This window comes from Chelmon rostratus, chromosome 22 (assembly GCF_017976325.1).
Source record: "Chelmon rostratus isolate fCheRos1 chromosome 22, fCheRos1.pri, whole genome shotgun sequence".
Lineage (NCBI taxonomy): Eukaryota > Metazoa > Chordata > Actinopteri > Chaetodontiformes > Chaetodontidae > Chelmon > Chelmon rostratus.
In genome coordinates, this window is record NC_055679.1 from 8,258,188 (window position 1) to 8,269,330 (window position 11,143).

The following is an 11,143-nucleotide window of genomic DNA, read 5'->3' on the forward strand; positions in this document are numbered from 1 at the left end:
CCTCAGTCCGAGTGGTAGGTGTTTCCCATTGAAGAACTACAACTCCCAACACCGCACAAAATCTCTCGTTCATTCAGTGGGTGTTGTTGCAATGGTGGTGTCGGTGAGACATTGAATGACTTTGGCTCCATCCCGAATATTGCTGGCTTATTAATTTTATTCATAAATCGCAAGCATGGAGGCTCTTATCCCGGTTATAAACAAGCTCCAAGATGTATTCAACACAGTGGGTGCGGATATCATACAGCTGCCACAGATAGCAGTGGTGGGGACTCAGGTAAAATGCTCTGTGCATTTTGTGATATAGCGGCTGTAATGCTAGCTAGGTAACCTTGCTGTACCGTAATGCATGCCCAGATAAAGATCACATTATTTGAAGAAATGTACCTCGATTTAGAGCAATAATAAATATTCACATGCCAAAAGGAACCGAGGCTACAGAGGCCAGAGGAAGCAGCTTCGCTAAAACCCTGCTGCATATTAAGCAGCACTGCTGCACATCTCATTTGCAAAGTCTGCACTGGCAGTGGCAGTGAAATCTATTTTCATCTTCAATCAGTGCTATTTTAAGAGCCTCATTCACACACTAACCTCTGATAGCACGAACCAGGTCATTGCTTGAAGAAAAGACAGGTGCAATTAGCTATACTGGCTGCAGCCCTTGATCCAGCATGGCTCAGTAAGAGGGCTGTGCTGGATCTGGTATGTTATGTGAGAAAGTAGATGTAGATGGTTTATCCCTCGTCTAACTCGTGTCTCTATCTGCATTTTGTGTCTCCAGAGCAGTGGCAAGAGCTCAGTGCTGGAGAGCCTGGTGGGCAGGGACCTGCTGCCCCGTGGGACCGGCATCGTAACCAGGCGACCTCTCATCCTCCAACTGGTCCACGTAGATCCTGGAGATGCAAGGAAAAATGATGAAAGTGGTAAGAACCAGAATCCCTCTAATCTCTACAATCGTTTGGACCAATGACTCCGCTAATTAGTCCAGTGCGGAGTTGCTTCAATTCACTGTGATTTGTGTCGAGATCATTGCACATAAACAACCACACTTTTTTAGTTGAATAAAAACACATGGAGGGAACAGGCTTGTTATTTATTGTGTGTGTATGTGTGTGTGTTCATCCATCCATCCATCCATCCATCCATCCAGTATAAAAAGCATCACATAATTTGCTGGTGGTCAGAATACCTACACTAGTTTTAAACTTCTGTCACTGTCTCTCTAATCACTTGCAGATACCAGGGTGTGAGAAAGCACTGTGCTTCGCAAAGGTGCATTGTACAGGTGTCTCCACATTCAGTTACCTGGATTAGCTTCTTAGCTGTGCTCCCTCCTCCTCCTCAGAGTCACACCTGTAAATACAGCTGCTTTAGTTACCAAACCAGAAACTGTCGTCGGGCGTTAGCTGCACTTGCTTAGCCTCCTGCACAGAGTAGTTGTCCTTCAAGTTGTGATAGTTAACACCTGTGTTTGCCCGCTTTGAGAAGTCTAAGCTTAAGCTGTGACCTGTACTGTTTTATTATGTTTCACAGGCAGAGAAGGTGAAGAGTGGGGCAAGTTTCTGCACACGAAAAATAAGGTATGAATTTTATAATACAAAATATTTAACTGATATTCCTGACTGTTGCTTGTATTTATATTTTTTCCTGTTCTTGTTGCAGATCTACACAGATTTTGATGAAATCAGGCAAGAAATTGAAAATGAAACAGAGCGAATATCAGGGAACAATAAGGTGAGAAACGGATGGAGGTTGGAGGGATTGTCTGCATGTTTTCTAATACAGGCAGTTTATGTCTGTACTGCAAGTCAGCTACTAATAAAGCACATTATTAAGAGAAGTCCTGTATATTTTCAAACAGCACAAGAAATTGTGTTTAAGACAAAACATAAAAAAAGCGCATATGATACTCAAGGAAGCTGTGCATCACAAGCTGCAGAGCGTAGATAATATGTCAGGTCTCAGTAGTAGATACTGACCTGATTTTCAACAAAGGTGCCGTTACCTTTGATTTTCAGATGAGAGCGTGGGATGGACGGGAGGATTTAGTTTGAAGGCCTATTGATGGAAGCGGGCTGGAAATCAGAAGTAATTAAAAAGCCAATTAAAAATACTCTAATATGGAACAGCAGCACTTTAAGAGCAGCTCATTACCTTCCACTGTAGCTGAAAATGATGTGAGCTCAGTACATGAGAAATGTCTTCCTTCCTTCTTTGCCGGTTAGAAAACTAGGTGCACATTCTGGGCTAGCTGCAGGCAAACCGAGGATTAGTGACTAACACATAATATGTAGAGAGAATAAAAATAATCCAGACGCAATGAGATGAAAGCACCCCCCCCCCCCCCCCCCCCCCCCCAAAAAAAAAAAAAAAAAAAAAAAAAAAATCTGAGACAGCGGGTAAAGGCTTGACTGTGGATATAGCCCTGAGCTGAGGAAACTGGATTTCACAGCACAGCTTATATAGTATATTTATCAAATTTGAGACCACAGTAGAAAACCACACCAACATTTCTTGGCACGTAGCTTTGGGCTACTGGGCCCCGAAGGGTTTGGAGATGCTTCTAGGAAGCTGAAAGACTTGCTCTCATTTAGCTTTGTTAAATCGGAAATGGACCGCATTTATATTGCGCTTTTCTAGTCTAGCGAAGATTTTTACAACATGTGACACATTCACGCTGATAGCAGAATCATCAGAGTCAACTTGGGGCTCAGTATCTCTCCTCAAAGACCCTTTGACATGCAGACTGGAGGAGCCGGGAATCAAACCATCAACCTTCTGATTAGTGGATGACCCAAATTTGATGTAGCAACACATTTTAAACAAGTTGGGACAGGAGCAACTAAAGACTGGGGAGGGTGTGGGATGCTCCAACAACACCTGTTTGGATCATTCCACAGGTAAACAGGTTGATTGGTAACAGGTGATAGCATCATGATTGGGTATGAAAGGAGCATCCTGGAAAGGCTCAGTCGTTCACAAGCGAGGATGAGGTGAGGTTCATTACTTTGTGAACACATGATTGGATAAAGGATGTTACCGAATGGACTCAGGAACGCTTTGTAAAGCTCTCGTCAGTAAACACAGTTGATTTGTAAATTACTGTATTCTGTTTTTATTTACGTTTTACTCAGCCTCGCAGCTTTTCTAGAACCTGGGTTGTACCTGTGAGAGGCACAAACGGAGGGTATAGCGAACACCCATCATTGCCAAAAACAGCACCATGACAGTTAAAGTATTGTCATCATCAGGAAAGTTGACAGCTTGTAGGAAAAAAAACAACATTTTTCGCAGCTAAAAAGCTTATTTTTAACTGTCAAACTGTGCTCTGCTGTTAAAAACACAGTACATGTCTGTTCTTGTCTTGTCCCTCTGCAGGGGATCAGTGATGAACCCATTCATCTGAAGATATTTTCTCCTCACGTTGTCAACCTCACACTGGTGGATCTGCCAGGAATTACGAAGGTAACGCATACTTTGCTTCCTACTTCCTATTCCCTGAGGCAAGGCTTTGATCGTGTCGTACCTCTGGGGAAATTTGTTATACAGACCCTAAAAATCAAGATTTACCAGATGTGCCTGGTCACCGGTGTTAATTTTCCTGTCTGGTCGACGCTTTTGTGTATTTGATATTGGTAGACTGCAGGGAATTAGTGCTTATTCTTGATGCTACTGAACCTGCTGTCAAAGCCCAGGAGTCTGCAGGCTTTGATTCCAGCCTCATTAGTTCCTCCCCTCTGGTTGAACATGTATTAATCTGAGAAATCCCTGGCTGTAGATTCTAATGAATCAAATTGGCATGTGGCGCATCTTTGCTTTTAATTGGTATTGTTCCCTTTAGGTGCCCGTGGGTGATCAGCCTAAGGACATTGAGGTTCAGATAAGAGATCTAATCCTGAAGCACATCTCTAACCCCAACTGCATCATCCTGGCTGTCACTGCGGCGAACACTGACATGGCCACCTCAGAGGCCCTCAAGGTGGCCCGGGAGGTCGACCCCGACGGTAAGAAGAACTGAAAGGAAGATCCACAGCCAATATGATAATCAGATTTTTAAAAAAGTGTAAATTAACCTTTACCAGCTGGCTTTTCACACTTAACTGTGATGAAAAGTAAATCGTAAGATGACTAATAGAAGGTGTGTGGTGGTATCGACTCGACAGGCAGGAGGACGCTGGCTGTGGTGACCAAGCTGGACCTGATGGACGCTGGCACTGACGCTATGGACGTACTGATGGGCAGAGTCATTCCTGTCAAACTGGGTCTCATTGGAGTAGTCAACAGGTGTGGAAAACCATATTTAATGGACTGAATCCACTGTGACACAATCCATCACTCATAATGGAGATGAGAGGCTCAATAGAGATGTAGAGAACGGAGATGAGTGTACGATAATCCACTTTTAATACTGGTATTTCTGTATTTATTGATTAAAAATTGCCAGCTGTGAATCCATTATCATTAAGGTCACTTAAATGAGCATCAATAACCATTATCATCCATACAAAAGCACATAGTATATTATCAGACACAGTAAATTGGCAGCATAACAGGAGCAAGCCATTATTATTTCATATAGATAGATATAAGACTGTTTTCAATATGTGCTGACATTTATTCCTATTTTCCTCTATTGTCTAGGACTAATTTTTAGTGTCTTATTGCGTTTAAACTTTTAGGAGCCAGCTGGACATCAATAATAAAAAGTCTGTGGCTGATGCCATTCGAGACGAACATGCTTTCCTGCAGAAGAAATATCCATCTCTCGCCAACAGAAACGGAACCAAATACCTGGCCAGAACCCTGAACAGGTGCACGTGACTATTATTATATTACCTTGACAAACTCTGCGTCGTTTAAGGACAAAGCCCTGTGCTTCTATTGGTGGGAGGATCCCAGGGGTGTTTAAGGTGTTTAAGATCCCAATATCACTGAGATGACAGGCGCTTATTCTGCGGCAGGGCTGCAGACAGACGGAAAGCGAAACACAAGAAAAAAGAATTTCACCATGTTTGTGCTTCTGTAAATAATTTGTGACTTTTTCATTGTAAACTCCAAAAAGCTACCTTTTAGAACAGACCAGGGCCGGGGCTGCAATCAAAAAGGTTCAAGAATAGTTTCATTTTGGGTAATTTACAGGCAAAAAAAGGGCAAAACAGGGTTGAATTATATTGACATGACATGCTACCAGGACACATAAAGTTATGTCAGCATCAGCAGCCCTGTTATTAATGACAGCCATCAGAGACATTGCTCTTGTCTTTCATTTAAACAATAGACATGTAGCTTGAATAATCACAGCTCAGGATATGATTTCACATATTTGTATAAAAGCTGAACCGTCTGCCCTTTGCCGCCGTAATGTCAGGTTACTGATGCATCACATCCGAGACTGTCTCCCCGAGCTGAAGACACGGATCAACGTCCTGGCAGCCCAGTACCAGTCCCTGCTCAGCAGCTACGGCGAGCCCGTCGAAGACCAGAGCGCCACCTTGCTCCAGCTCATCACTAAGTTCGCCACAGAGTACTGCAACACCATAGAGGGCACGGCCAAGTACATCGAGACGGCAGAGCTGTGAGTACAGGCGCCCCTCCTGCGCTCGGCCACACGGTGACGCTGTTGCTCCAGCGCAGCGGAAATGTGCAAAACAACTGCATTGGTTTCATCATTTAATATGATACAACTTGTGAGTTGAGGCACGCGCGGCCTCTGTGAAGGAAGAGCTGACAGGAGAGCAGGCCACGGGGTTCACATCACAGCTAATATCCCCCCGCTGCTATTTTTCAGGTGCGGTGGAGCCAGGATTTGTTACATATTCCACGAGACTTTTGGCAGAACATTGGAGTCTGTGGATCCTCTGGGAGGACTCAGCACCATAGACATCCTGACAGCCATAAGGAACGCAACCGTGAGTGACTGCTGCATTATCTCATGAATGCGACATCATTAGAGCCACTGGAGGTCGTCCTGTCGTCGTTAGTTCAACGAGCTATCGGAAAACAACAGAAACATGACTTCTTTTTCTAACAGTCTGTTTAATGTCTTGCTTTGGGTAATAACTGCTAACCCGCAGCTCCCTCCTCCCCCCTCCGCCAGGGCCCGCGTCCCTCCCTGTTTGTGCCTGAGGTTTCCTTCGAGCTGCTGGTGAAGAAGCAGGTGAAACGCCTGGAGGAGCCCAGTTTGCGTTGCGTGGAGCTGGTCCACGAGGAGATGCAGAGGATCATCCAGCACTGCAGCAACTACAGCACACAGGTAATCAGCGCCGTCGAAAGCGCCGGTGGCGCTCGTCCCGCTTTCCCTCGCGCGCGGGCATTCACCCTCGCAACGTTCTGTCCCGCAGGAGCTGCAGAGGTTCCCAAAGCTCCACGAGGCCATCGTGGAAGTCGTCACCTCCCTGCTGAGGAAGAGGCTGCCCATCACCAATGAGATGGTACCGTTGCACTTGCCGTGCCGTCACCGCCTGCAGTCGTTATCTTTTGGTTTGCGGTGTTTGATGACAGCTGAAGCTTTTTTTCTCGTCCTAGGTGCATAACTTGGTTGCGATAGAGCTGGCCTACATCAACACCAAACATCCAGACTTTGCAGATGCCTGCGGGGTCTTGAATAACAATATAGAGGTCTGTACTCACAGCTCATACATTTTACTGAATAAAGAGAGAGGAGGTGAATAGCTGATTATCTGTAGGCCTTGGATTATATATTAATATTGTTAGGTATATAAAAAGTATTAAAGTATTGTTTTTTGCTTAACTTGAATGTTTAGATCAGAAACTTTTCCACTTCTCTAAGTTTTTCAAATAGTAAAATATTTAATACTTGAAATTAAAATTTCTACAACTATTCAGTAGTAATAAAATTTCACAATTATGTATTCAGTTTCTTCTAAGATTTAATTTGTTACAGCCTTTCTTTTCTTCCACAGGAATGTTTTATTATTAAGGAATTCATTAGTTTTTTTATCAGAATATGTTGGAGGATAGCTGTAGGATACCTTCTTTTATTATGTCTTTTTTTTAATACGTTATCTCACACACTTTTTTAGGATGTTTTGAAGTTTTTGTAATTTTACTGAACTGTCATTAATGCCATTATCTGTTGTTGTGTTTGCAGGAGCAAAGGAGAAACAGGATGAGAGAGCTGCCCACTGCAGTGCCCAGGGATAAGGTGAACAAAACATTTTAAATATAATAACAGGAGCTCATCTCTTCTAATGTTTGGTTTGCAGTCTGCAGCGTCCCCAGCATAAAGGGGACTTGTGCAGTGTTAATCATTCATAGCGCTGCGGGATGAGGGTCTGTGAACCAAATGCCTCGGATAGTTTCCATCCAGGAATTTTATCCCACATCTCCTCTCTCCTTCTCAGAGAGCCCTCTCTCCTCCCCCCGAATAACTCTCCACTGCCAGGCTCCCTTTCCTCGTCTTTCCACATTTCTTCTCAGTGCTTTTTTTTCCTCTCTCTCTCTCTCTCTCTCTCCGCTCCTGCTCTCATATTCCTGCTAGTCTGTTGGCAAAGGCCCGGCTGGCCCAGCTGTGGTTTCTGGCGAGCCCCTTGCGTCTGGAGCAGACATGGACGGTGCCAAGGTGGGCACGTACGCAGCTCGCTGGCTCTGTGCGGGGCTGGCTGCGGTGGAGCATGGATGGATGGATGGATGAGTGGATGGGCGGATGGGCGGATGGGCATGGGCTGCTGGCATGCACTCTGATCTTTGTCTGCTGATGCCATGCTCCTGTTTCGCTCCCCCTCAGCCTGTGTGGACTTGCACTAACATCCGTTGTGTTTTCTGCAGAGTCTGTTTCCCCAAAGTTGATCCACCTGTCTCACAGAAAACGCCTTCCTCCCCCTCTATTCCCTTCTCCAAACTCTCAGCAATCTGCCTGCCATGTTGGTTTTTTTCTACTTAGTTTATAGGAATTGTGTGATACCATCAACTCAAGCCTGTGCAGTGCATATTTTAGGAGAATGGTGATAGTTTGTTCAGCCATGCTAGCAGCGTGACTCTAGAATGGAGCTGTCAGGCGGTTAGCTGGTTGGTCCACCGCTTTGTTCCAGACTGAAATATTTCTTAACAACTACTGAATGGATTGCCATGATGTTTTGCACAGACATTCATTGGCCCCAGACGATGAATCCTAGTACTTCAGGTGACTCACACTCATGTCTCAACAGCAATTGGACGGATTGGGATAGAATCTGGTACAGATATTCACGTTCCCCCCGTTAGGCTCAGCTGCACTCTGTCTATAATGCTAATTAGCAAATGTTAGCTCCCTGACATGCCAAACCAAGACTGTTAACGTGGCAAACATTATACCTGCTGAACATCAGCATGCTAGCATGGTCATTGTGGGCATGTTAGCATGCTGATGTGAGCATGTAGCACAGAGCATCGTCTCACAGAGCTGCTAGCATGGCTTTTTTTATTTACTGCATTGCATCTCAAGTTTTCTCATGAATTAATTCCTTTCTCTGAGAGCAGTGCAGGTGTCTTCCTAGTGTCACATTCATAACTGAGGCATTTGATTCTGTCAGTGGCTGTATGTACTATGCTCAATTTAATTTTTTCTACTTTCTATAATCCCTTTTTGTGTACATGCCTGTTTGACTTGTGTTTGCACTGTTGCATATGAACTGGTGGAAGTTACTATGCTACATACCCTAACCCTCCTTTCCCTGTGAACCCTATTGACAAGCCAAGGTTGCTGTTCTAATAATTTAGCGGCCTGGGTGGTGTGGTGGCAGTTAATCATCATTTTTCTTGTGTTCGTGGTTCCTCAGGCCCCAGCAGCAGGGCCGCCAGGCGAGCAGGACGGCACGGGGAACTGGAGGGGGATGCTGAAGAAAGGGGAGGAAGCCCCCGGCTCTGGACCTGGAAGCCCTCTTAAAGGAGCTGTCAACCTACTGGATGTGGTAACTAAACATATTCCTATCAGCATGCCCCGTTAAGGAGACAACAGTATTTTTCAGTGAACGATTGATTAAAACACCGCCCCCTCTTTTTCTCAAGCCTGTGCCGGTTGCCAGGAAGCTGTCATCACGTGAGCAGCGGGACTGTGAGGTCATCGAACGCCTCATCAAGTCTTACTTTCTCATCGTTCGCAAGAATATCCAGGACAGGTAAGCCAGCCAGCTCCTTTTTTAGAGGATAGGTCTGCTGATTTTCCATATTTTGTACTGTCAACAAACCCATGAAAAGCAAATGTTAGCTTGGCAACAAGCTAAGCTAAGATTGTTAACTGGGGTAACATTATACCTGCTGAACATCAGTATGTTAGCATTGTTATTGTGAGCATGTTAGCATACTGACGCGAGCATTTAGCTCAAAGCGCCATTGATGGCTGTAGCATCAGTGAGCCACACTATTGCGCTGAGTGACTTCATTAACAGGAACACATACACACACACACAGTTTATATCCACCTGCTGCTGTAAATACACCTCAGTGCACCAAATGTGTATTAATCCGCGGCTGAAAATAGTCCCCCACCAATGCAGTATTTAGTCCTGTTTGAGTTACGCTTGCTAAAAACCCAGACCCAACCACGTCATAAGAAAATATTCATCAAAACCAACGACTGAAAACCATGGCAGGCATCTGTGAGGGCTACATGCTGTGATATAATCAGCTGTGTTCCATTTGTTTCATTTTCCATCTACCGAAGTCAATTTTTTTGCCATGTTGTTGGAGTGCAGGGCCCCTAAGGATAAATATATTACACTGAACTCATACATGGCTCGCACTTCAGCAGCTCCAGACCTCGACAGACACGGCCACCTGGTGGGTGGGACTCGAGCCCCTCCGTCTGGGGGACGACACAGCCACCAGGCCATCTTGCGTCCTTGTTCTAAACCATCTGTTCGGTCTGTTTCCTCCCTCTCCCTCCCTCCGCCGCAGTGTGCCGAAGGCAGTGATGCACTTCCTGGTCAACCATGTGAAGGACAGCCTCCAGAGCGAGCTTGTTGGCCAGCTGTATAAATCTGGCCTCCTCAACGATCTGCTGACTGAGTCGGAGGACATGGCCCAGCGGCGCAAGGAGTCCGCCGACATGCTGCAGGTAACAGACTCCCACCTTGTAGCGTCTAGTTTTCCCTGATGAATTAAGGTTTATTTTATTAATTTCTTTATTTATCTTTAATCTTGTCCACAGGCGTTGCAAAAAGCCAGCCAGGTGATCGCAGAGATCAGGGAAACACATCTGTGGTGAAAAATCAACAAAGGGAGCTGAACCTGATCCGTTATCTCCTCATCATGCCTGAAGGGCCGACGCTCCACGCACTCATCATGTCTGAACATGAGGTTTTGGATTAGCGACCATGAAAATGCACTGTTCTGATCCCTGCTCAAGTGTAAAGTAGCTAGCACATTAGCTCACAAGCTACCTGAAAGAAGTTTACGTTAATTGAATTTGTTCATTTAAAACGCTTGGTGTTGTTGAGTATATGAAACTGCACTGCCTCCGTTAGCTAATATTCAAGGTAAGATTTTAGAAACTGTAGTCGCCCCCCCCACGGCTCCCGGAGGAGTCGAGAGTGCAGCCAAAGGCGAAGCACTTCTCATCTTTGACAGACGGTGGTTAACCAGACTGGAAATGGACTTTTGTGTGAAGTGGAAATGGAAGTTTTGATGCTACTCTGGCAGCTGCACAAAGCGTTCTGCAAATGTTTTGGCTCCAGGTTCTGAAAGAAGTTAAAGAAAAACGTTATTCGTCTCCTCATCTGCAGCCTTTTCATTTAGGAGTAACTGTCATGTGTCAGAAGCCACAGAACCTCAGAAGTCATAGCAGGGATCGGTTCGCTGATTTCAAATACTTAAGTTGCTCCTGCCTTGCAGCAAATGTTAGTCCTCCTACCTGTGTACATACTCACACACATTATTTTTTGCACTGTTGTCACCACACTGTATAGAAAGTCCATCATCCTGACACTGTATCACCATCAGAATCTTTATTTATTAATGTGTTATTTAAGTGTGTGGATAATGTAACGAGCACTATTGCAGCTTGCAGTCATTTAATTATGTTTACATATCGCTGCCTACATGTGAAAGTTATGGTGCACTGTGGTTCTCTGTGTATGGTTCCCAAAAGAATAAATAGAGCTATTTTATTGCCAGTTGAACGATTTGGATTCCTTTGTTTTTAAGC

The 11,143-nt window shown here is 44.8% G+C and overlaps 1 protein-coding gene across 2 annotated transcripts; it reads left to right on the plus strand.

Annotated features, from left to right (window-relative positions):
- The first annotated feature begins 21 nt into the window (after positions 1-21).
- Positions 22-11,105, plus strand: LOC121625610 (dynamin-1-like protein). Of its 2 annotated transcripts, XM_041963760.1 has the most exons (19): positions 22-277; positions 782-923; positions 1,534-1,580; positions 1,663-1,734; positions 3,379-3,465; positions 3,842-4,004; positions 4,164-4,284; positions 4,680-4,811; positions 5,369-5,575; positions 5,789-5,909; positions 6,098-6,253; positions 6,342-6,431; positions 6,526-6,618; positions 7,112-7,165; positions 7,502-7,582; positions 8,778-8,909; positions 9,007-9,116; positions 9,895-10,054; positions 10,148-11,105. In XM_041963760.1, the coding sequence occupies exons 1-19, from the start codon at positions 176-178 to the stop codon at positions 10,202-10,204; spliced, it is 2,127 nt and encodes a 708-aa protein (XP_041819694.1). In that variant the 5' UTR covers positions 22-175; the 3' UTR covers positions 10,205-11,105. The 2 variants fall into 2 exon arrangements, with proteins under 2 accessions (XP_041819694.1, XP_041819693.1); XM_041963759.1 differs by lacking the exon at positions 7,502-7,582 and having other exon boundaries at positions 69-277.
- Positions 11,106-11,143: the final 38 nt, after the last annotated feature.